Genomic DNA, 26,940 nt, shown 5'->3' with positions numbered 1-26,940 from the left:
ATATATCTTCTACACATAGTCTGAAGGTAATGCTCTGCAATATAATATTTCTGTTTTTTATATGTGGTATATATATATATATATATATATGTGTGTGTGTGTGTGTGTGTGTGTGTGTACTTGTGCATGCGTGTATGGAGGCTAGACACTGACATTGAGTGTCTTCCTCCACTGCTTATTTTGCACTTATTTTACTCTCCATATTATTTTTTTTAGACAGTGCCTTTGATGAAGTTGGTGCTCACCAATTGCCTAGACTAGTAGGCCAGTGAGAGCCGTGGCACCCCTATAGATCTTCCAGTCCCTGCCTCCAGGTCTGGGATTACAGGTGCTGGGGATCCAAACATGGCTTCTCATGCTTATGTGAAAAACGGTCATAGCCACTGAGCCATCTCCATAGCACCGTCTACTATATTTTTAGTGTGCCCATATTTTTATTGCAACCCTCATATGAGGCCCAGTCCAGAATATTCTATTTGTGGTGTCATACCAGTACCAAAAAATATTTGGTTGGATTTTGGATATTCAACCTCTTTCTGATTTCAGGTTTTTGGATGACAGTTGCTTAACCTGTAATATGTTCACACATTGAGAATTATAAACCTAGGGTAAACCAATGCTTGGCCTGTGAAGCATATTGTCTTCCTTTAGGCAAGGAAAGACTCCCCAGTGAACATGGAATCAGAGCAAAGGGTATTAGTTACATGACCTTAAACTTTAGGTTTTGACAACCTGCTCTGTCAGTCTTCCCAGTAGCCACCTGTCCGATAAATACTTCAACATGACAGGATACCTTTTCTTCTTGACAGTGCAGAGGGATACATCCTTAACCTTCTGTTTTCTAATATATACCAAAAGGAGTAGGGTGTGAGTGAAGTGGGTTGGCAACTGGGTTCTGCAACTGTGTATAAGACACAGCCACGCTGAGCCAATTATTCATAGACCCAGTAGCAACTCAGCCCTGGTTTCAGGCCTATTCTAGAAATGGAATAAGCCAAATTTTGGAAAACGGGTAAGAGAAGTCTTTAAGTTTGTAAGAGTGCCTTTTCGTCCTTGTTTTATTATTTTTGCTGATAGTACCAGAGTCAGGGGGCATATAGAGCCCCTTATTCTTCTTTATTGAGTATTCATAATACAAATAAAATATACACATTCTGAAAATATCCTTCAAATAAAACAAAAACCAGGAGTTTGGGATGTTTAAGATGAGAAAGTTGATTACAATATGACATTAAACACAATAGTATGCAATAAATAGACACAAATGTTCAATAACTGACAAAACCACCTGTCTGTATTCTTAACTTTTATTTTAGTCTGTTTTAGCATGAATGTTCAGTAATTGTCAAATTTCTGGGAATATGCACATCTTTTACCTAGTGATCCCGATGTAAGCATAATTTACTTCAAAGGTGAATACATGTCAGTCACCTGCTACCATATGTCAATCAAATCATTCCAAGGCTTTGACTTCTTCTTGGTCCTGTTTGTTTGACTCTGATGAGACTTCCCTGTAGGCAGCAAAAAGAGTCAATTCTTATACAATAGAATGCAGTCAGCATGATCACAATGTAGCAGGGGAATGACTTTTGAGAATTTCCCCAGTAGGTAGCATTGTAGATTCTGAATGTGTATTAAGACTTGTGACCAAGTATGAAACACATGTCAGAGAAATAGTTATCACACTGGGAAGTGTGATATGAAGGGTAGGAACCATAACCTCTTATCCTAATTGATTTATTTGATTACTCCTATATATTTTTACTCAGTCTCCCTTGAAAATGCAAATAATACCTGAGGGAGACCAGCTCCCTCTTTTTCTCCCCCAGGATACTCTTGAGCAGGGAGAAATGAGAAGTATGTAGATAGAAATATAGAGGAGAGAAACTGTTAGAAACATAGGATAGCCTCGGGAGGGCCTGGGTCAATACCCACCAGCCCCTTTTGTCTCTACAAAAGGGCTTTTAATGGAATGCCAAAGGGTGGAGCAAAAGACCTCCCTTCAGCACAGCCAAGTTCAGACCATCTCAGACACCTGGTGACCATGCATCCAGCCATCCCCTAATGCAGCCCTGCTGTGTAAAGCAAGCTCAGATCTCACTAGAAAACCTTTGTGGGTTCCCACAACTACCAGGGTGAATAATAAGTATATCACTGTTAAAACATCTCTATGCATTTAGTTTTTGCTAGAAAGGGTGCAGATTATCCTGAGCAGATTTGAGTGAGAGATTATAAGCCTGCATCACTGTGTGTAGGAATTTGGGGCAGAGTGGACAAGATGGAGGGAAAAGTATTTACCAAATTTAAGAAATGTTTGTATAAGTTAGTGTACAGTATAGAGGCATCAATTTCCAAATTAACTAATACTTAATTACCTGGTATTCCAGATTTTAAAAACAACTATATTCTGAATCCCAATATCCACTTAAGTTTGGTGATCAAATTTCTCAAGGAGCTTACAATATATTTATAGACAAGCCTTAAAATTATGTGAACTGTTAAATAGCTTAAGGGTATCGAGTTAGCTAATTATAAAATTGGACACATAGTAGTATGTGATTGCCAAAAGGATGGTACACACAGGACCTTTAAGTTCAGAGGAAGATGTCACTGTGAAATGGAAAGAAACTCAGGCTTTGGGATTAAGGAGAGAATATATTGCAAAAGAAGTTAAATGAGAATTTAAAATTTAAAATTATCTAACTTTGACCTTGAGCTACAGCAATGAAATAATCTACACAACAGATAGCTAGGTCTACGATATTGGGGCTGTCAACATGCACTTTTAGAGGGAAGGGGGGTCATAAGACTCTCAAGAGACCCTTAGAAAAGCCTCTCTGGGATTCCATGCCCAAATGATACTTCCTCATGCCAAATGTCTAATTCTGTAAGAGGTATAAAGCTGATATGGGGTAGGACTTCATTTTCATTGGTATAGCTGTTTCTGAATCATCCCTGCTCCAGTAAATGATCCTACTAAACTCATTTATTCACTAAAAATTAGGTTTAAACTATAAAATAATGCACTTGTAGACAAATTAACGAACATAGTATCACAATATTCTGTAAAAATGCATGCAAAGTCTAAGGCACACAGACATGCCTGTGCTGTTCAAATAGCAGTCTTTATCCATCATCTGGGTCAGTTAAGTCCTTCCTTTATGCTATCTTCCTCCACTCGACAGGCAGTAAGTCAAATCATCTTGCTTGAAAGCAAGAAACTAAGTTGTGAAGCATCGTGTAGAAAATACAGATAGGTAATTAGTGATTTTTTTTAAAAAAAAAATCTATGTAGACATAATCACTCTTCTTAAAGGCTATTTGCTGACCTTAAAGGAGTTGGACTCAACATCAATGCAATAATCAAAATCCTACTGCTTCTACAACTGTTCTTCTCTAAATAAAGCAAGAAAAGAGAATCCTGTCCAGAGTCCTGTTAAGTCCCCTCAAATTCTTCTAGAGTGTGTTTCTGTCCCATTCTAACCTTCTGTCACCGACAGGCTAATATGGCCACATTACTGGTGGGATCAGAGCTGGTCATCTCTGAGACCCGAGGATTCACTAAGGATTGTGGGAAGGTGGGCTGGGAGGGCATGAAGGCAGGTGAGATGGCCCGGGGTGAGAGGGTAGGGAAGCACACAGAGGCTGCAGGACCTACCCTCCACTGTGCACTCACACGTGTGCACATCCCGCAGATGTACACAGGCTTGAGTCCAGTGAGGAGGATGCTGATTTAAGGCATCCCTGCATACCTACAGTAGTTTTCAGAAGATTTGTTGGTAGGAGACAAACAAAAATGTTCTTTAAAGACAGTAAATAAAAAGATGAGGACATTTTGGAAGTGAACTTACTTTACTTCAGGTACTTTGGCCTTAGGTTTATAAGGTAATGAAATCAGTTCTTTCTAGAAAAAAGAAAAAAAGAAAAATGTTTACTTCCTCTGTCTGAAATGTATTCACTTGAAAACAGTCTAAGGTAAAATCATCACAGAGTCTAGAAGGATAAGCTTCTTACATCTGAAAACCATTGAGTCGGAAGTGTTCGGGTTAAAGAATTGGAGGCTCATTCAGGAGTGTGTGTTTGAACATCCATATATTTCTAGTGAGTTATTTTTATAAAGGTTTTTTTTTTTTTGTTTTTGAAGACAGGGTTTCTCTGTGTAGCTTTGCGCCTTTCCTGGAACTCACTTGGTAGCCCAGGCTGGCCTCGAACTCACAGAGATCCGCCTGCCTCTGCCTCCCGAGTGCTGGGATTAAAGGCGTGCGCCACCACCGCCCGGCTTATTTTTATAAAGGTTTTAATGACTTAAGTTTTTATTTTTTGTGCTCTACAAAGATCAATCATTGTCAAATCATTAGCAGTAAAGTAGTCCAAATTAATAGTCGACAACTTTAAATTTGTGAACAATAAATCCCCCGGCAGTCACCTCATTTCTTCTGCCAGTCAGAGGTACAGACTTCTGGAACTCTCTCTGGTTTATGGGTTGTCCGGTTACTTAATCTCATGTTTTCCCAGTCTTTAGTGCATAGAAGGCTTACGACATGAGAGTACAGATTTAAAGGGCAGTCTGCGAAGCCTGTGAACATTTGCACAGATCATGTATGCCTTCAGTCCGTTATCCAATGCCCCACCGACGCTCTTACCGCAATTCTCTCTTCTCTTTGTTTTCTTAAGAGTTGGAGAATCTCATCTCTCTTTTTAGCCTGTTTGAAGAAAAACAAAGAGTGAGCCTAAACAATAAAGCCTGTATCTGTGGAAGGTGGAATTTTTCATTTTCTTTTGGCATTAGCAGGATATTAAAATGCTTTCCACAATAGATTTATGCAGAGTAATTTGGTTTTCATTTTAAACATACAGATTTTATTTGCTCATAACAACCAACTTCTATTTAGACCTTACCATATGAACTATTTTAAAAATCTTTAAAATACTTTGTTATGATTTTAACAATTCAGAAATTTGACATTTCCTCCTCCATTTGACAGATGGGGAAACTGAGGCAGAATTAGGTTAAACAATTTACTCAATCAGTTCAATGGAAGTTCTGATGACAAAGTCTTAGCTACTGACCACCAAAAGAAATTGATACTAAATGGCAGTTAGTTATAGGATCAGTAAACCCAGAGATCATGCCTCGCCTGAGCTCACAACAAAAGAGTGCTGGCCTTAGAACTTGCAATTGAAAACAAAACTTTTTCCTGTACCTCTCCCCCCCTTTTTTTTCTTGGCCATCAGATTTCATATACGAGGTAAGTTTTCATAAGCATAAAACCCAGTTTATCACAGGCATGAAGATATATTCGTATATAAACTACAGAGCAGACAAACTCAGGGAAAAGGACATTCTGTTTAGAACAAGGCTAAAAGAAAGAAATACAAAGTGAAAATAAAAACATTTTCAGAGATGGGAAAATCCCAAGTCAGTTTGTCCACCTAAATGTATTGCGCACTGTTCTTGGACTTCTGTTTCAAAGGAGCACACATTGTTTGCTTTAAAACAACACCTTTTCTTGCAGTTCTGGAGGCTATATCCACATCCAAGGAGTCTGCAAGGCCATGCTTCCTCTGAAATTGATTTCTGGACCTCTTCCTATGGTCTAGTGATCTGCTGGCCATTTGTGCCGTTCCTTGGCTTACAGAACTACAGTCTCTGCCTTTGCTGTCTCATAGTATTCTTCCTGTGTCTCACACAGTCATCTCTGGAGAGGGGGTTGTGTTTATTTTTTATTATTAGTGTTCTACTTACAGAAAACAATTTTAATCATAGAACAGTATACCCTATTGTGGAAGAAGCAACCTCAAAAATCTCTTTTTACTATGCCCATCTTAAAGTTTTATTAGCACATATTATGTATAATGGGGTTTATTTATGACATTTTCATATGTGTATATAATGTATTTTGATCACGTTCACCTCACATTACCCTCTCTTATCCCCATTTTGACACTCACTTTTTCCTTTTCTCAGCTAGTCAGGGTCACCTTCTTCTGATGACTTGTCATATTGGATTAGGGGCCCACCCCATTCCAGTGTGATTCCATATTGACTGTATTCTAAATCATTTTTTTAAATAATAGCTTAATTTAAATTCATAATAAGCACTTATACTGTCACACTGCTATGTTAGTGGCTGAACAAGACACACTTCCTGCCTAGAAAGAGACTTCACACTTATGGAGAAAAACTCAAGTGGATAGTTTCTAGTGCTCCATGATGGGTTTAGTAGAGCATACAAGGACAGAACCGAGATCAAGAATCCTTCATTCACACTATGGTGTGTGTGGGGACAGGGATTCAGAGATTTAGAGAGGGTGAGTTCCAAGATGGAGATAGACAGGATAGGGAAAAAGCTTTTGGGACAGAGGACGCAGTGTACAACACCATCCAAGCTGCACATTGCTCATCCCTCGGGGTTATTCTCCAGTCTCCATAGCTCAGCTAAAGAAGAAGATAGTGACACCAGGAACCCTGAGACAGAGAGAAAAGGGCCCATGATTGGCAGCTGGTACCAGCCTTTGGGCCAGGTTTACTGGGTGCTTTGGATTTGCACTAAATTGTATGAATGACTTTTACTTATTATTTTAAAACTCTTTTTTGAGACAGGGTCTCAGTATGTAACTGTTCAGTCTGGAACTCTCTATGTGGAGCAGGTTGGCCTTGAACTCATAGAGATTTGCCTACCCTTGCTTCCTGAGTGCCACAGTTAAAGGTGTGCACCATCATTCCCAGTCCAAATTTTGCCTTACAAGCCTACGAAGCTTTAATATTTTGGAAGAAGATTTGTACTTTATATCTCACATTTAGTGAATGTATGAAAAAACAAACTTTTGCAACTAAGCAAACTTTTGTATGACCTATCAACTTTTACAGGTGATAAAGCAGTGTCTGCCAGTACAACCTGGGATGCTGTCATCTCACAGGTTCCATGTTGGTTTCTTCAACTCTTCCATGCCATGTATTCTCAGTTGGAATGAGTCACTCCCACATGTAACTACACAGCATGTTGTACCTTACTCTGGTGTGCTTACTCTCCCCACTTTCTTAGTTGCTGTGTGTCTTGGGTTTTTTTTTTTTTTTTTTTTTGGTTTTTCGAGACAGGGTTTCTCTGTGTAGCTTTGCGCCTTTCCTGGAACTCACTTGGTAGCCCATGCTGGCCCCGAACTCACAGAGATCCGCCTGCCTCTGCCTCCCGAGTGCTGGGATTAAAGGCATGCACCACCACCGCCCGGCACTGTGTGTCTCTTTTAGAACCTCACCATCCTTTTATCCTTCATTAGAGCTCAGAAATGCCTACAATGTGATTATTAATGAATTTCTATGGACTTGGATTGCTTGAGTCAGGGTTATATGAATAGAATCATTGTATTGTGTAACACAGGTAGTAGCCAAATATAGTCCTCAATGTTTTAGAAAATGAAATTAAAAATTGGGTAAGTTTAGTTATAAAAATGCCCCTACAAGCAAACTTTTATAATTCTTTTCTATGTAACTCTTGGGACATGATAGGAAAGTTGAATTGTCACATGCTTCTGGTATAAAAAGATGAATACTATTAAGATTAAAAAATAACAGGACAAAAATATATTCATTTTTCCTTGGATTTCAGGTCCTTTTTTATCAAAATAGATTTTAGTAACTACAACCTCATACACAAAGATTTCAAATGACATTTGATTTCTGCTTCCTGGACATGTTTCCTGGGAATGAATAACAAAACTACTGTAAACAACCGTGTCCTCTGAACAAAATGTTGTGAACTATTCTAAGAAATTTCTTCCAGGAAAGCCAAATGCAATTTAGTGGTGAGAAGAAATCCTTGCAATTTACATCACGAGTAGCTCATTTTCAACCATATTTTGGATGAGTTATTTATTAGAAATTCACATTTATAAAACATTTGATAATTTAATTAACCCTAAAACAATACTAAAGGAGGATCATAATTAACACTTAAAACATTAACTTTTGATAATTACTTTATAGTCTAATTGTATTACTTGTATTTATGCTATTCCTGAAGAAATAGCTGATAAAAGCTGATTACATCGATGATACTATATATAAATTTAGTGTGCATTGGGTGGTTAACAAACTGTATCACTCTGAAAACATTTAGTTCTCACTTCTTGGCTTTTCAAAGCCAGACAATTTAAGTGGTAGCATGAGTTAATGAAGTTAGGTATGTTTGGGCTTGAATCCCAATTTCACATTGAGATTAATGACAGCGTGTATCTTTTTTAAAAATTAACCTTTTAAGATTTATTTATTTTTATGTCTGTAGTGCTCCATTTGCATGTACACCTGCATGCCAGAAGAGGGCATCAAATCCCATTATAGATGGTTGTGAGCTCCATGTGGTTGGTGGGAATTGAACTCAGGACCTCTGGAAGAACTGCCAATGCTCTTAACCTCTGAGCCATCTCTCCAACCCTGGCAGATGGTATCTGTAACTATGTCTTCTAACTCCTCCTTTCCTCCCCCCAGCTGTAATCATTCAAATAGAATAGAAGTTTGTGGTCTTGGGTAAATCAACTTCCCTAAATCTTATTTCTCTTCTATGAGGACAGTTGTGAAAATTGGAGATGATGAAAATGCTTAATACAATGAATGGCAAATGGTGGTCATTTAAAAAGTTGTAACTATTAAACATCATTATTATTATGAGAGAAAACATTTCTTTTAATCCTTTCAAAATGTTGAAATGAATGGGAGGGAAAAAGAGCAGAGAGGACTTGAAACACATTTCCATTGAGTAACTTCTAGGCCTCAGGCTTTGTGTGAGTTTAGTTTTACAACACATATTATTTCTTACACAAAAAAATAGACACCCTTGCTCAGGGTCACTAAACCAAACAGTAACTGGTAAAACTCGGGATTCAAACTCATTTCCAGTTCTAGTTGACTCCACACTTCATGTGTCTGTTGTTTCAAACACCTGCTAGAGCTTTTGAAAGAGATATGGGGACAGGTTGAAGGGAGGGCTGACATTCAGTCTTCATTTCAAAAATGAAAATCAGTATCAACTATTGTGCTTCTTGATCTCTTTTGATTAAGTTTGAAGTCTATTTTGTTAGATATTAGGATAGCTACACCAGCTTGCTTTTTAAGTCCATTTGATTGGAAAGACTTCCCAGCCCTTTACTCTGAGGTAATGTCTGTCTTTGAAGTTGAGGTGTGTTTCTTGTATGCAGCAGAAGGATGGATCCTGTTTTCATATCCATTCTGTCAACCTGTGTCTTTTTATAGGCGAATTGAGTCCATTGATATTAACTGGTGATTGTTAATTCCTGTTATTTATTTTTTGGTGGTAGTGTTGTGTGTTTCCCTTCTTTGGGATTTGTTGGTGTGGGGTTATCTATTGCCTGTGTTTTCATGGGTGCATCTAACTTCCTTAGGTTGGATTTTTTCCTTCTAGTGCTTTCTGTAGGGCCGAATCTGAGCATAGGTATTGTTTAAATCTGGTTTTATCATGGAATAGCTTATTTACTCCATCTATGGTGATTGAGAGTTTTGCTGGGTATAATAGTCTGGGCTGGCATCCGTGGTCTCTTAGTGTCTGAATAACATCTGTCCAGGACCTTCTGGCTTTTAGAGTCTCCATTGAGAAGTTAGATGTTATTCTCACGGGTCTGCCTTTATATGTTACTTGGCCTTTTCCCTTTGCAGCTTTTAATATTTTTTTAATTCTGTATGTTTAGTGATTTGATTATTATGTAGTGAGGGGACTTTTATTGGATCTCTGTGAGTTTGAGGCCAGGCTGATCTACAGAGCAAGATCCAGGACCAAAACTACACAGAGAAACCCTGTCTTGAAAAACTGAGAAAAAAATATGATCTTCATTTTCTTTAGGTGTTATCATTTAATGTTTAATTCTGTGTCTATGATCAGGAGTAAACTAGGGAAATTCTCTTCTTATTTTCACAGAATCTTAATCGTTAGACCAAATTTCACATGTGTGTTACAAATGCAGTCTTATGGAGGGTAGAAAGTGTGATTGGCTTAAGGTAAAATTATCAGTAAAAGAAAAAGCCCACTTATCTGGACTTGATTTCAAAAGACAAAAACTCTGCTCAGCTTTAGCCATGAACTTGCCATTGTCTGTGCCTGCCATCTGGAACACGCCATGTGGATGCTGCATTTGCTGCAGTGTGGATATATATTCACTGTTGTAATAAGACGCAGAACTGTTAGCTCTCAAATAATCTACTGTGTGTAAAAGACCAGCTGAATAATCAGTGAAGAGACTTTCTCTAGAAGCAATCTGAGTTTTGTAAACAGGGCTCACTGCAGTGATCTATGGGAATGGACAGAATGTGATAGAGGGTTATTAATCAGAGGGAGAAGATGCTGACTTGCAGAAAAAGATGCAGTACTAAGACCGTTTCATACTTCTTGGAAATAGCTCTATCTTGGCTCAGTTTCTCTGCTCTAACACATATAAGCTTCATTTTAAAAATAGCATTTATTAAATGAAGAAACAAGTCATTCCATAAGAGAGAATACAAAAATTTTTTAAATGTAGGCTTTAGAAAGAATATAGATTTCAATTAAGTATGAATTTTTTTGTTAGGGAGGAAAATATATTTTTCTTGGCTCTGTTACATATTTATTTTTAGTTGTGTTACATATGTGTGAATATAAAACCAATAGTAATTGCCTAAAGAATGTAGCTTCCATTTTAAAACTTTCACATACCGCCAGATGTGGTAGCTCATCCTAGCATTAAGGAGGCTGAGGCAGGAGGATTACTGTGAGTTCCAGCGCAGCTTAGGCTTTAAAGTAAGACTGTGTCTCACTTCTCCCACTAAAAAACAAAACAAAAAACTAACCTTCTGTCCTCGCCCCACCCCGAAAAAAAAAATTACACAATGCACGAAGGGCTAGCATGGTATATTTTTAAAAAATACTTTTAAATCACTTTAAAAAGTATATTTAAAGGATGCAATGTGATATTTTGATGTTGAGGAAAATATGAGCATATAATATAATTTAAAATTTTATAAATTACACATATACTAGGGGTAGCTTTCAGCATATGATTGAAATACCTTTTGTTGACGATTTGGTCTGCAGTATTTATCAAAGCTTTTCCCAGCTGACAAAGGACTATTGAGACTAATATTTTCACCATTTCACAGATAGGATGAATGGATAAATGGGGTTGAGCTCATCTTTCAGATATGTCTTTCCTGTCCTGTCCAAAAGGAGGGGTGGAGGTCTCCCCACACAGATGGCTCTCAAACTTCTCCCAGGCCCATACTTCTCTTTTTAGCCAAGATTTTCACAGGCCACATGACAGCTTCACCCGCTTAGCTCAAAAACAACTCAAATTGGTGAGTTTTAATCATCATCTGGCACCATCCATCCTGGTATGGAAGCCAGAAACTGTGCTATTTTTGATACCTCTATTCCTTACGTTCTCTATCCAACATATAATCTATTTTATTTCCCAAGTACCACTGTCTCCAAGATACCATCACCTTCCTGCTGGATGACCACAATGGCCTCCAGTCTAGTTTCCACACTTCTGGCCCCTCTTGCTACATTCTCCATATGAAAAGACTCTGGTCTTTTTTTTTTCAAGAAAGCCTGATATTATCATCCTCCACTTTAAGCATTTTCCTGACATCTTCCTGTTTCTCCCATGGCCTCACCTTCCTCTTCAGTGTCTATGTTGATCCTGTGACTTCTGCGGTGTGTCATGCCCTTCCTAGCATGGTCTTTGCTCACGCTCTTTCTGCCGCCTGGACTGCCCCCTCCATGTTCCCTTTGTTGTCTTCTTCTGCCCTAGCTACCCCACTCTTCCTTCAAATCTCAGTTTAGTGGTTTTTCTTGGCTGGATCAATAGCACCTTATTGTCCTCCTACCACCATGTACAATCCCTTAATAATGTTTCTCTTTTTGATTAGACAGAAAGTTTCATACAAGGGCTAAATTTCTGTCTTTAAAACATATTTTGTGTTGTTCATTTCTAAATTCTAGTGCCTAGCACAATGCCTGACACACATAATATATATTTTGAATAAATCTTGAACAATTCTTTTTTTTTTTTTGGTTTTTTGAGACGGGGTTTCTCTGTGTAGCTTTGCGCCTTTCCTGGATTTCGCTCTGTAGACCAGGCTGGCCTCAAATTCACAAAGATCCACCTGCCTCTGCCTCCTGAGTGCTGGGATTAAAGGCGTGCGCCACCACCTCCCAGCCGAACAATTTTTTTCAAAGCAGATTTTCCTAATCTTGCATCCCATTACCCATTTTATTTTTACAGCTTTGCTTGGTCCTTCTTGAGCTTGAAATGATGTATTTGGCTTTGATCTCTAATTTTCTTATATCTCTTAAGCCAACAGAATTTTCAGTTGCTTCTGGCCAATGTCTTATAAAGTTGATGTTAGCCCCATGACCCTGCATTTCAGGGGGTGGGGGTCCTCATGTGTCTGGAGTAACATCTAGACAATGCCCAATTCAAGACATATAGACTAATACCATTACCTACTCCAACAGCTATCATATTCACTAGGAACATTTGTCATCTAAAACACAAGAGATTCAAAGATAATATAGAAAACATTTTCACCACACCCAAGAGCTGTCTTTTATCTTTGGTGGGTTCTTGGAAGCAGAAGTGGTTCAAATGACCATAGTACAAGTTGCATTAAGGGGTAATTATGGTAAGTAGATGTGGGGAGCTGTGGTAGGAGCCAGACACTTTTGTACATTTAAACTATGATTAGATCAACTCTGGGAGCACACTTGATTATCATTATTTGCAGTGTTATGTTCTAGAAAGTCATCAAAAACAATAAATAGTGACTATCAGCCCACTGGTCTTAGGTTCCTGACAGCCTTTGGTTACAGAATTTAATCCTTGGAACTATACATATAACCTTGTTTTATGTGTGTTTCTGTTTCAAAATATACTGTTGATTTATCAGCATAGAAATCATAGCTAATAGCATGCTAATTCAGGCCTGTGCAAGGCTCATATGATGTATGCATTTTCTCCATAAGTTGCATCATGGTCTTTTTATATTTAGTGACATAGGGTGCACTTCAGTACATGGAGGCCATTTAAAATAGCAAAGTTGCACATTCAGGAACACACACACACACACACACACACACACACACACACAGGATACTTGTTACAGTATGATTTGAAACATGAAGGCAGAGGATCAGATTGTACTCAGCAGGAGATTTGTGTGGCAACTCAACAATTTCAACTGCTTTGTGCATGTCTTCAATGATTCATTCATCAGAATACCCTTTTTGCATCATTTTATGTTCAGTAGCTTTATTTATTTATCTTTTATAAGTGGATGGTTAATGTGAGTCCTTACCTAATAGCTTCAAATGTTTTCACTTTGTTCTGGTGAAGCACATGGAAGACAAAATGTACCGATCTTTGACAAAAGGAAAAGAGATGTATCTGAAAGAAAGCTCTATATAATTCTAAAGCTGGATTTGTTTTGTTTTGTTTCAAGACAGGGTTTCTCTGTGTAGTCCTGGCTGTTCTGGAATTTGCTCCATAGACCAGGCTGGCCTGTAACTTAGAGATCCATCTTCCTCTGTCTCCCAAGTGCTGGGATTAAAGATATGTGCCACCATTGTCCAGGTATGTGGTGGTATTGTGTTCCCCAAAATATTGTGTACTCTAATACATTTATCTGGGGTCAGAGAACAGACAGCCACTAAATACAAAGGCTAGAAAATGGTGGCACTCACACCTTTAATCCTAGCACTCCAGAGATAGAAATCCCTCTGGATCTCTGTGAGTTCAAGGCCACATTGGAAATAGCCAAGCATGGTGACACACACCTTTAATCCCAGAAAGCCAGCCTTTAATCCCAGGGAGTGGTGGTAGAAAGCAGAAAGATATATAAGGCGTGAGAACCAGAAACTAGAAGCATTTGGCTGGTTCAGTTCAGCTGAGATTCATTCCGGATGAGGACTCAGAGGCCTCCAGTCTGAGGAGACAAGACCAGCTGAGGATCCGGCGAGGTGAGATAGCTGTGGCTTCTTCTGTCTCTCTGATCTACCAGCATGGACCCCAATAACTCGCCTCAGGTTTGATTTTATTAATAAGAACTTTTAAGATTCATGCTACACAGGTAGGACTGGATTTTTATGGGGCAAAGGCGGTTAGATATTGATCCCAAATCTGATTCTTTTCCCAAAGTGTGTTTGCATGGATTTTGAATGGTATTAAGGAGGATTGAGGCAATTCCTCGTCTCCCCAAAATTTTTCCTAATACTGAATAATTTTTAGAAATTGTGATATTATAAGATGAATGTATTAGTCTTTCATAATTGGCTTGGAAAATGGTGGACACAAAATGCAATCTGCTTTTATGATTGTTCCAGTATACTGGGATGAAATAGGAACAGTAAAATGTAACCAAGTATGTTTTGTTGTTGAGAAGGAATCCAACAATCCTATTGTCTTCTTCTTCTTCTTCTTTTTTTTTTTTTTTTTTTTGAGATAGGGTTTCTCTGTGTAGCTTTGCGCCTTTCCTGAAACTCACTTGGTAGTCCAGGCTGGCCTCGAACTCACAGAGATACACCTGCCTCTGCCTCCCAAGTGCTGGGATTAAAGGCGTGCGCCACCACCGCCCGGCCCAATTGTCTTCTTTTAATGGTAGAAAAAGAATTTCATAAATATTATTTTACATTAGGCCAGGTAACACTCCTACTAGGTCCGTTTAGATTTGTCTAGGGATTTGTCTAGCCCATCACTCTGACACAGCAGAGGATTCTTTTCCATCAGAATGGCCCTGCAGTAGTTCTAAGGAAACTCTGTTGTCTTTCATTGGCTCTTTTAAGCTCACATAATGATTCTAAGTGTCCCTTTTACTACTCTGGAAGTACAGGATAATAGGCAATCATGTTGAAAAAGCTTCCCATTTCATACCACAGGGTCTAGAAATACTTTTGTGAGGATTCTAAGGTTCTAAGAACAATGCCATCATGACATGACTTGCTTTTGATTTAAGCAAGAACCATGAAGCAAACTTCTGGGGAAGACTTACGTATGGTCGGTATTGGTTGCACAGGGTGTGTGACAGAATGACTTCAAAGTCATTCTCAGTAAAGAACCTGTCTGGGATGTTGGACTACAGACGGCACATTTTCCTCTTAAAAATCTTTGGTTTACATCCCTCATGTTAGAATTGCTTCCAGATGTACATTACCAATGCACCTTCTATGTATGTTCCTTAAAATATTGTCCTGACCTCTTCACTCTCCTAGCAAATAAATTATTTATAATTCTTTTCATAAAGAGATAATCAGCTAAAGAGCTTTCTTAAGGTGGCAAAACTAGAAAGCAAATTAGTTTTATGATTTTAAAGAATTAGCTGACTATTCATTTATTATGTTTTCAGACTACTTAGAACTCTCAAAGGAAAAATAATGGTCCAATACAGTGCTATAAGGCTTCCTTTATGGACACAGTAAGCCATTTAATCTTGACATGCTCAATTGTTTTTGATTTCCTGCCATTGATATCCATCACTGAAATAGTAGTTGTGATTAATAGCATTTTGTCCACTAACGAAAAGCATTTATAATGTATCCCTGGAAAATATTCCAAAATGGAGAGTAACATTAAAGTTTAAAACCTTGGCCACTGAAAAATCAATATCTGTTGGTAAAGAGGGTTGTAAAGCCACTTTCAGAGAAATGAAAAAGAAATTTCCAGGTTTCTATTAATATTAAAAAAATGGTTGAATGAATCTTCAAGAGAATTTATAGGGAATGATTTTCACCTCTTTAAGATGAAACATCCCTGGGATATACTTATTAATGTTTATGTTCACAATATGGGAAAAATTAAATAGGTAACACAGAAAAAAACCCATGTCTTCTTCCATTCATTTTCTACCATCAAGCTACAAATTACCAATGGTGGTACCAACTGTAGCTAGAGTTTTCATGCCTTGCCCACAGTCAGGACAAATCTTTGTCACCCGCCAGTCCCACAGCCGCTCAGACCCAACCAAGTAAACACAGAGACTTATATTGCTTACAAACTGTATGGCCGCGGCAGGCTTCTTGCTAACTGTTCTTATATCTTAAATTAATCCATTTCCATAAGTCTATACCTTGCCACGTGGCTTGTGGCTTACCGGTGTCTTCACATGCTTCTTGTTATGGCGGCGCGGCGGCTGGCAGTGTCTCTCTGCCTCAGCCTTCCGCTTCCCAGAATTCTCCTCTCTCCTTGTCCCACCTACTTCCTGCCTGGCCACTGGCCAATCAGTGTTTTATTTATTGACTAATCAGAGCAATTTGACATACAGACCATCCCACAGCAACCAACAATACAGAGAGGGTATTGGAGACTCAGAAAAGTAGTAGTATCCAAAACTAGATCCTGTGTTAATATTTAATGGAGTCACATTCTCTCCTCTCATAACCAGACACATGAGATAAAAGCAAAATTGACAAGACAGCAGATGTGCTTGTGCATTTGGAAGTGTTCTTGCAAAAGATTATCAACCTAGAAAAGTTTCCAGATGTGGAAGGAATAAACTTGCTCCATTGCACAGCTGATGGTAGAACTGTGGTCCTATGTCTCGTGCACGGGGCCCTGAGTTTAACCTCCTGGACCCAACAAAAGCAAGAACAAAAACTACCAATGCCAACAAAAATATTACTGTATGAGCAGTCATTCAGCCATAGTAGATTAATTACATAGATTATATGTTCATGGGCTAATGAACAAATATCTGAATTTCAGTGTTCAGAAAGACATTGAGTTAAGCAAATGAGACATGACTTCTACCTTTTATAAGGGACAATTATGGAGGGTAAACTGCAGCCAGCTACTTTATATAGGTTACATCAAATATATGAGGTGGATATTTTTTTTTTGTTTGTTTGTTTGTTTTTTTTTTCGAGACAGGGTTTCTCTGTGTAGCTTTGCGCCTTTCCTGGAACTCACTTGGTAGCCCAGGCTGGCCTCGAACTCACAGAGATCCGCCTGGCTCTGCCTCCCGAGTGCTGGGATTAAAGGCGTGCGCCACCACCGCCCGGCTAAAAAGAATACTAATTTTTTTTTGTTTTTTTTTTGTTTTTGTTTTTTGAGACAGGGTTTCTCTGTGTAGCTTTGCGCCTTTCCTGGGACTCGCTTTGTAGCCCAGGCTGGCCTTGAACTCACAGAGATCCACCTGGCTCTGCCTCCCGAGTGCTGGGACTAAAGGCGTGCGCCACCACCGCCTGGCTGAGGTGGATATTTTAAAAAATAATTTCTTCTTTACTATTTGAGGGAGCTGATTATGATAGAGTTTAAGTACATTGCTGAGTCATATAAGCAGTAAGTGGCCGAGTTATGTTTCTGATCCAACCTGTGGTCTCTAAAGTCAGCTAATTATGGTGCCTACAACCTAGCAGGACAGAAAGAAGCATGGGTGATTGAAGTACAGATCAGCGCCTTTAAACAGCACTCTGAGAGACCGTTTCTGACTTTGTAAGCACTGAGAAGGCCCTGTTCACTCGGTGTCTAAGTAACCTCTGGGAAAGCCTCCACAAGCTGTCAGGGGAGCCAGGCCGTGAAGGCAGATGAGGAAGGGCATTTTAGTGACAAGAAAGTGTACTGCGGGCTGAAGAAACAATTTTCAAACCTCCGTGATTTGGGAAGGTTTCTTCATTTCTTAACCTTAATTTTGACCTTCAGTGAGATTTTGTTGTTGTTGTTGGTTTTGAGACAGGGTCTCACTTGAATTTCCAAGTGCAGGGATTAAGGGTATGCACCACCACACCTGGCATTTGTTTGTTTTTGCATTTTTGTTTTTTGAAATAGGATCTTCTATATAGCCCAGGCTTATAGACCATAACTCATGAATTTCTTCCTTCCTCCACCTCCTGCTGTGACCCATATAGATGAGTCTTGGAAACAAAACTGGGCCTACCAGGGAATGAAGAAAGGATAGACACACAGACACACATACAGAAATGCCCTCTAGTGGAGACGCAGCAGCCAGGAAAGTCAGCCTGCTTATTTTATACAGCTGAATGAGGAGGCAGGCTTATTACATAAACCTGAACAAGGAGTGAGGTTTAGCTAATCTTGGTAGGGGAGAAGTCTCAGGCTGTAAACATCTGGGAGCAGGAATCTGTGAGCCACATTTTTTAACACTCTGCCAAACAAGGACCAGGGAAGGCTTTGCCATTCCCATGGGTCTGAGGCACTGAGGTCCTTGACATACTTGCCTGCACTCATATTGAACAATTCACTGGGGGACTTCATCTGCTCCCCACAACCTCCTAAATGGTGATATTAGAAGGGTATACTACTATGCCCAGTTTGATATGTTCTTGTGCTATCATACACATTTATCGTAAGAATACATCATAATCATTGACTGCAACTAACGTAGTACATGTACCAAGATAGCTCTCAATAGAAATGTGGAATTGAGTAGTTAATAAATTAAAAGAAGGACACAAGAAATGGGAGCCTGTTCTAAGATTACTTATATGTGGTGTAAAATATTACAGTCCCCTGTAATTCACATCATTCTTACTGTTTGACAAAAGCTGATAAAATTGACTATTAAATTTGTTTTTAACATTTATTTCTAATCCTTTCCTAAAATGAACCACAATGAAAATTAAATTGCAAAAGTACCAAAGCAGTTGAATTTGCCTAGAAATCACTATGTAGCTAAGGCTGGCCTCAAATTCATGAGGCTCCTTTTGCCTTTGCTTCCCTGATGTTGGGATTATAGGGATGAGTCACCATTTGTGGCTCAATGGTGTGTGTGTGTGTGTGTGTGTGTGTGTGTGTGTGTGTGTGTGTGTTACATGAATTGATTAAATCTATGGCTTCATGCATGCTAGGCAAGTACTCTACCACTGAGCTATACTCTTAGCTGTAATGAAAATTAAGCTTAAAAAATCCAATAAAAGGGGACAGAGAGATGGCTCAGTGAATAAAAAGGCACTTGCTGTAAAGCCTGATTACCAGTGTTTTATCCCTGAGACCCACATGGTAGAAGGAGAGAACCCACTCACACAAGTTGTACTCTGACCTACATACATGCATCACATACAAATAATAAATGTGATTTTAAAAGTGAAAAGATATCCCTGTAAAGGGTGAGGAGAGAGCTCAGTGGGTAAAGGCACCAGCCACACAGTCCTGAAAACTCAAATATGATGCTGGAGCCCATGTAAAAGACAGATGTAGTGGTACACATCTGTAATCACAGCAAGGCAGGAGGCAGAGACAGAATCATCTGGAAACAGACCAGCCAGTTGGCCTGAATAGCCAGCAGCAGAAATAAGAAAAACCTTCAACAAGATGGAAAGTGAGAACTGACTCCTGAGAATTGTCCCGTGACCTTGACATGCATGCAGTGGTGTGTGTGTGCCCACTTGTACTTTGTCACACACACGATGGTCTTTTTAAAAACCCTATAAAATTCTGTTATAAACACATAGTACATAGTATTTTTTTTTTGAGACAGGATCTGGTACTTAACATTCTAAGTATTTTTAATCAATTTATTTGAAATAATCACCAGTAGTCTTTAAAGTGAACTGTTGTGACCAGAAAAGTCAAGTGACTTGATCTGTAATTTATGCGGATTTCCCAGTATATCCTTTAGAGTTTGCCAATATGTTCAGCGATTAAACACATTAGGTCAAAATAGGTATTCTATCTCTTTGATACTGAAATAGTTTACCCATGAATCAAACGAAGTGTTGCTATTAATCATCGTATTAACTGCTGAGTTAAAAGCTCTAGTTCCATCACATGGCTGCCAAAAAGAGGCTTCAGGACACCAATGTGTTTACTATCAGCTTTTAGTTAAAACAGGGCCAGATGACAGACTCGACAGACTCATGCTTTGGTTTCCTTGGTTTTGACCTATTGAGACAACAAATTTTCCCATTTTAAAAGTATTTTTGTTCTTAGACTATTGTGTATGGTTTGAGGCTTTTTTTTTTTTTGAAAAGTGAGTCTATGTTCTGTAAGTCTGATGTTCCTGTGAGCTTTGGCAGAGACCAAGAATAGCTAAAGTTTAATAGAATGGATTTTTTTTTTTATAGTAATAGGGATCAAACCCAGGGCGTTCCACATGCTAGGTTAAGTGCTCTACCACTGAGCTATATCCTCAGCCCTCTTTTTAACTTTTATTAAAATTATAAAACAGTCTCATCAAGTTTCCCAAGCAGGACTAACTCTACATCTCCACTGAGCCTTGAATGTTTTTGATATTTGTGAATTATTTTAAGTATCCTTGCTATGTGTTTATTAAATTTGCGTCGGTGTGTGTGTGTGTGTGTGTGTTTATGAGGGATGCATGCATACTGTCTGTGCTGATGTGTGCTCCTCTTTGCGTGTGTAGGCCAGAGGAGGACACTGGGTATCTTGCTGTATTCTCTGCCTTCTTCCCTTGAAACAGGGTCTTCCACTGAGCCTGGAGCTAGCCCCAAGCCCCAGCCATCTTCCAGTCTCCATCTCCCATGGCACTGGAGTTACAATAGTGTGCAGCCCCACCTGGCTTTTTACAAGAGTTCTGGAGATGATTTTAATGTCCCCATGCTTGCTATGCATTGATCATTGATCAATTTCCTCAGCACCTAGCTGTGAACTTTTGATTCTCTTGCTTCTGCTTATCTACTGTCTGGGAATAGAGGTCTGTGCTACTAGGCCTGGCTTTTAAAAGGTGTGTGTGTGTGTGTGTGTGTGTGTGTGTGTGTGTGTGTGTGTCCGCCCACCCACAGAGGCTAGAAGAGAGACCCCCCTGAAACTAGAGTCACAGGCAGCAGTGAGCCATTTGCCATGGGCACTGGGAACCAAACTTGAGTCCTCTGAGAGGTAAGTGCTCTTAACAACTGAGCCATCTCTCCAGCCCCAAGAATTTCTAAATCTTTAATTAAAATGTTAACAAAAAAGCTTTTCAAGGCCAAAATAGCTGAAAAACATATTTTATTTGCATGTGTTTGAAAGTAAAATATCTTCAGCACCAATGAACAAACACTATTTATCCAAATTATTTAGAAGAGCAATGAAAACCAGAAGAAATGAAGCATTGACCCACCTTTTGGAGATACTTTGCTTTCTCTTCAGATTCTTGAATCTTTTGGGCTTTAGCAAAGAAATTCATCTCCTCTAGAGTAAATAAAGTCAAATTTAATCTGAAATAACTTTATCATGATTCTTATAGTATTGGCATAAAATTGGGTATGGATTAATAGAGCAGGAGGGGACACAAATATATACTGTCTTGAAACTTTATAGTCAGATTCATAAATAGCAGGAGACTGAATTAATTATCTATGCCGTTGGGAATCCTTTAATCCCTTTAGACGGTGAGTAAGCATGAGTAGAGGCAAGAACCAGTCTCTAGAGAGGAAGTGCCTGTGGCATCACAGATGCTAATCTACATTTCTAGTCACATGTTACAGGAAGTTATCTTCTGGATGAATGCTGTGGGTCCTGAGGCAAGATGTGGGGTATACAACTTAGTTATACTTCAGTGTAAATGTTTACATTTCTAAAAGTCCTAGGGACAGTCTGGGGAGTCTACTGATTGAAGGGTATTAACACCTGGTACTTACTGTTATGATGAAAGGGGGAGGCCCGGGCAGGACTCTTCTCTAAGAAATACAAATGGAAAGTAAGTTATTGGAGAAGCAGACAACATTAAAGATATTTTAATTTTCTAAACCTATTAATATTGAATAAGAACACTTTATGCATCCTTGGCCAAAGGCTTGTCTGTCAGGGAACGTGGTTCTTAAATTTGATTCTGCCTCCAACTTTTTCTCAGGCTTTCAAGTTTGAACTCAATTTTATGTAAATGCTTTCCTAATGTCTTTTTAGCCAATACACATCATTTTCTTAGATTAATCCAACCTACTTGCCAAATAGAAGCCCTCATTTAAGGGACTCTTAGGATGCATTTTTATATGTAACAATGATACCGTCTTTGCGGTGGAGAATTGCAGCAGTTTCAAAACTATTTGTGTATATATTTGCATATACCTATTACCGCTTGTTTGGATCTCCCAGACAGTTGATTCTTTTACAATTAGGCTGAGCAGTTTCTCCTTTGAGGAGGCAACCTTACTACTTACTCACCCGTCACGTGGGCTTTAGAATGCCTCGCCACCGGTAGCCTCTGACGGCTGTCTCTGGTCAGCACCAGCTGAGATTCGGTAGGGGGATACATGGACGCCCCGAGCCAAAACTGCTTAGCCAAGTTGGCATCCTGCTCGGAACAGCCGGTGAACACCAGTAATCCAGGGGAGCAGATTTCATGGGATTCCTTCCCGCTAGGACTGCTTCTGGACCCCGTTTCCATGGTGACTGAGGACGCTTTTTTTTAGCTCCCTTGCCCCGCCCCCACCGGAGAACCGTCCAGTTGGTAACGGTCACCACACAGGAAGGCCCGAGTTTCTTCCTTAGGATCTGAGGTTCCTCGAGCGCTTGTGGCCCATCTGCAGCTGGCTTCTGTCGCAAGGTCACAGCTTTCGGGGCTACAGTCAAGCCTTGGAGTCAAAGCCTCAACTTTGTGATGTGTACAGTCCTGGAGTCAGTGGAGAGCAGTTAAGTCTCTTAGATCCTAAATCAGCGTCCCCTCCCCCAAATAGCTGAATAAAGTGAACTTAAAGAGCTCCTCTTTTGGACAAGATTGCCAAGGCTCAGCACCCCCAACCCGCGGTCTGCGTTGATACATCAAGGCGGCATAATGTGTCCTAGATCAGAACTGGGCCGAGAGGAACCCATGGATACAGTTTTTGTGTTTTAAAAAAGCTTCCCAAATCTTTTATTATAAATCTTAGGAAACAAGCTGGGTTTAAATTGTGTTCACTAATTATTAACGCCAGAAATTGCCTAGAGTGCAACCGTTATAAAAAACAAAACCAAAAAACTAGTAAAGCCGGTGGAGTCCTCCCCTCAAACCCCGTGAAAAATTATGAAAACGTTTTTAATGTATCCTTACAAACAGGTTTATAATCATGTGTGATTATAGGAATTGACTATTTAATTACTTTAGGGATTGACAGGAGCTGAGGTGGGCATCCTAAAGCCAGTTTTGGAAAGGCAATGGACACACGATAATATCGATAGGTGACATTTTTTTGTGGCACTTTATTTTTCAGAGTGTTAATAATATAGAGTCAGGCAAAGTCCAAAGATTTATAATCACAAATCAATATAATGACCACATCAGCTAAGGGATAATTTCTATTTTCCAATGTATTTAAAAATTGCTGAAACGTACCCCGCTCCCCGCACCCCCCCCCCAATATAGCACATATTGTATACCCAGCAGCTAAGTGGTAGTTTTTCTTTTGCCTAAAACACTTAGTAGATAATAGATGGTATGTGAGCATTTCCCTATGGCCCTGTCCTTAGCAAATTGACGATGCACACGAGGCTCAGTCGGAGGACTCTCAGTCTTTTTACCTGGCCGTGTGGTTAGTGATTGGTACTATTAGCAATCAGCTAACTACACTGCCTAGTAACTAGACTCATAGAAAAAGCCAGCAGTCTGTTAAGTTGGTGCTCTCAGACGTTGGTTGTAACCAGCAAATCATCAGCCAAGCTGTGGTTGACTATAGTCGCTGCCTTGGTGATAGCTTTCTCAGAAGTGGAAAACAGGCAGTGAATCACAGCACACAGCAGGAACTGTTCTGGGGGGCTCCTCCAGGCATTTTTTTTTTAATGATAAGGCCGGTGTACACCGATTCTCTTTGCATATCACTGAACCGTTTTTTGCTTTGGCTCCTAGACACAGGTAGCCGAACGGTCCCGAAAGGAGGCCGCTGGTCTCCCAGGGAGGGTTACTTGCACTACGACCTCGTGCTGGGGGTGCCCCTTCGCTGACGCATCCCGGCTCCGGCCTCCGCTTTCTGCAGAGTCAGCGGGGCTGCGGCCGCCTGCTTCTCCTCCAGCGGGCGGCGGGTGATGCTGTGCCTTGTTTTGATGGCAGTGGAGTTAGTGATTGTCAGCACCGCGGTACAATCAGCTAATTACACTGCCTACAAACCGAGCACCGGGCGTCCGCCGCTGCAGCTCCCGAGGGTCCGGCCCCTCGCCCCCTTTTCGCCACGGCCGACAGCCGAGGGTGGCGGAGCGAGAGAAGATGCCCCAGGCTCCCGGGGCCCCTCCATACCCCGCAGGGCCGCACGCGACCCCAGGTGACCCCCGGGCGCCGGGCCCCCTGTCCCCGCCGTCCCCCCCCCAGACCCTCCCGCTCCGCCCCCAGTCCCTTGGGCATCGGGACAGACTCCTGCTCCCCTCACGCCGGGTCTGACCCGCCTCCGACAACTTCTCCTCGGCTTCCAGCCACAACTCTTACAGCAGGCTCTGTCCACCCCGCGCGCCCGGCAGCTCCTACTGGCCGAGTGGCCGTGGCTCGGCGACCAACCGCCCTTGGAACCCCGAGGCCGAGGGGGCGGGGCGAGTGGGGGAGGGGAGGCAGAAGCTACCAGAAGGGGCAATGGGCGGGCTCCAGAAGAGCCTCCTGGGAAGGGGCCTGGGAGATGGAGACACAGGTTCTTGAGAAGTTTATCTTCATGGTGTAGTGGGAAGCGCAAAGACCTACATTCATCTCTACTCCCCTATAGCCCAAGAAGCTCCCTAGCCCACTCTGCGCTCATGCCCATTCTCAGAAACAGCTTCTCAGGCACCTCAGCTGGAGGCTGGAGCCTTCCTGCAGGAGCAGGCCTGGGTACTCTTGCCTGCAGGATTGCCCTTGCCAATACCTGAGTTCTTTCTTAGGATTGCCTTTTACAGGGCCACGCAGTGAGGTGAGGGCGGCTCTTCTAGTCAGACAGTGGACCAACCCCCTTGTGGTCAAAGTGTCGCCCCTTTAACACCAAAGTCCCTGTTTTTGTGTTCTCATGGTAAGCCTTGAGGAAACCATTCCCACTTTGGGTTCCGGTTTTATTTAAATGTCTGTTACATATTCGGCACCTAAATAAAGGGCATTGGTTCTACTACCCATCAGACAGTCGAGGTGATAACACAAAATGAGCACACATTATTTACTGTTCCAGAGAGTACTATGAAGTTGCTAAACTGATAGATTTTACTAATAGGAAGAAGCGCGCGGGTGTGTGTGTGTGGGGGGGGGTGGGTTAGGGGGATTTCAAGAAGAGCTGACAGACACCAGTCTTAAAGGAGGTGAGATTTTGAGTAGATTCTTGAAGCAAGGGTAGATTTGGACATTAAGAGTGAGGTCTGTGGAAGCAAAGTCTTGGGACAGTTTCATTTTCCTGGCTCTTACTATTTCGCATCTGATAACGTGTGTGTGTGTGTGTGTGTGTGTGTGTGTGTGTGTGTGTGTGTGCATCTGGAGTAGGAGGCGTTGAGCGGGCAGTGACAGCATTTCTGTGCCATCTTCACTAATATTTCTGTCCTTTAAGTTAGTCTTTCCTCTCTTTTCCTTTAATTGATGAGCCCAGAGAGGATATACAATACCTTATGATTGCAGACTTGGTGGAATTTAACAGGAAGTAGCCTCCCCACACTGTGGTCTTCCTGTACATAGTATAATAATACCCATTTGTATTGATCCAAAAAGCCTTACAGTCTACAAAGGGAAACTTCTTAGCTAAACACTGATCTCTAAGCCCAGCAAATGGTCTCATAGATGCCACTAGTAACATATACATGCTAGTCATCAGGAACATTCAACACAAATTCCCAATACAGACCATTAAAACTCAAGAACTTCCCAAGCATAAACTTGTGTATATTTTAGCATTATCTTTGAAAATAAAAGATAGATTTTTTTCCCTCCAAAAGCATAGTTTGTTTTATGAACACTTAAGTGAAAGGAATCTAAGTGAAGTAGAAAATGCCAGTTAATTGTAAAATTAACATGCGAAAGGTATCGTTGGTAAATAACTATATTTTGTATTCATTCTTCCTGTGTTTGAGAAAGGCATGATGTTGTATGCTACAAAATGTCGGTTGAATGTTCACAAATAAATAAAACTAGCAGAACTATCCTCCATCCCGCTAACAACATGAAGAGTTATAAATTTCGTGAAGACGTCATTACAAAATAAGTTACTTTACATTTTGCTCAATTTTACTCTATGCTTACTGCTTCCACCTAGTTGATGTGATTTTTTTCCTGATTATCAGTTGCATCTTAAATATCTTACCTGAGTTTGATTGACGTCATCCAAAGCTGTAGTCACATTAGATGTCTTGAAATTTAGACTGTAAAATTTTGCTTCAAAGATAACAAGTAAAATGATGATCAAAAATGTGTGTGCTCTAGTTCTGTTAGAAAAACAGCAGCAGGAAAGAATGATTGTTCCTAGGGTTGCTGTTGATTTGGCCTGCAGTTACTAGAGAAACTTCACGATCTCATTGCATCTGCGGGTCATGTCTGGGCATGTCCAGACACCAGGGAGACTCATGTTTTAATCTAAGTAAGAATGCTTGTGGTGGTTAAAATACCCAAACAGGAGTTTGCATTTGGTTAGACCAATCCAGGAAAGCTTCTAGAGGAGGAATTGTTTACTGTTTTAATTTCTGGGCTTGTGGTGATCAGGGAGATGGGGAAGGACCTTTGAGGAGATGGGGAGGTTATTGACTGTAAGGAAACCAAGAAGAGTATCAAAAACAAGAAGTTCCTACATTAGTCTGGCAAATTTATGTTGGCTTAATTTACTACTCCTATATAGAGGGCTAGAGAGGGAGAGGTGACTTCCTCCTTTGGAATACACACAAACATACCATCTAAACATTTGCTATTGATTGTTTGATATTTAGGCAGGGACTCAATTAGCTTAGGCTGCCTTTGAGCTCATGATCTTCTTGAAACCACCTCCCGATTGCCAGCTATTTCTACAGCTTTTGAAGATTATTGGAGGGAGAAGTGAAGAATGACACTAATTAGAAAGTAATTGTCTTTTGCAGCTTCTTTTAAAATGTGTTTTTAGCCGGGCAGTGGTGGCGCAC

At 40.4% G+C, this 26,940-nt stretch overlaps 2 protein-coding genes across 3 annotated transcripts in view; one reads left to right on the top strand and one right to left on the bottom strand.

The window, feature by feature from the left end:
* Positions 1-26,940, top strand: part of Btg4 (BTG anti-proliferation factor 4) — a 111,267-nt gene that overhangs the window by 69,557 nt on the left and 14,770 nt on the right. The window lies entirely within an intron of this gene.
* On the bottom strand, positions 1,286-26,310 carry Hoatz (HOATZ cilia and flagella associated protein). The gene is made up of 7 exons (XM_028865124.2): positions 26,136-26,310; positions 22,093-22,540; positions 21,570-21,608; positions 21,050-21,120; positions 4,644-4,703; positions 3,852-3,904; positions 1,286-1,511 (listed from the first exon to the last, which is right to left on the bottom strand). Exons 2-7 carry the CDS (start codon positions 22,313-22,315, stop codon positions 1,454-1,456), a joined length of 504 nt encoding a protein of 167 aa, XP_028720957.1. The 5' UTR covers positions 22,316-22,540; positions 26,136-26,310; the 3' UTR covers positions 1,286-1,453.

The sequence above is a fragment of the Peromyscus leucopus genome, chromosome 7 (assembly GCF_004664715.2).
Source record: "Peromyscus leucopus breed LL Stock chromosome 7, UCI_PerLeu_2.1, whole genome shotgun sequence".
Taxonomy (NCBI): Eukaryota; Metazoa; Chordata; class Mammalia; order Rodentia; family Cricetidae; genus Peromyscus; species Peromyscus leucopus.
This window is presented reverse-complemented; position numbering and strand designations above follow the sequence as displayed.

Bases quoted from the DNA above. Each gene is read 5' to 3' on its own strand.
- Hoatz (XM_028865124.2), bottom strand. From the start codon at position 22,315: ATGGAAACGGGGTCCAGAAGCAGTCCTAGCGGGAAGGAATCCCATGAA. The intron at 3,905-4,643 runs GTAAGAGCGTCG...TCTTTTTTCTAG, and splicing joins AAAGAGAAGAGAGAATTGCG to AAAGAACTGATTTCATTACC. The intron at 1,512-3,851 runs GTAAGTTCACTT...TGCTGCCTACAG, and splicing joins GCCAAAGTACCTGAAGTAAA to GGAAGTCTCATCAGAGTCAA.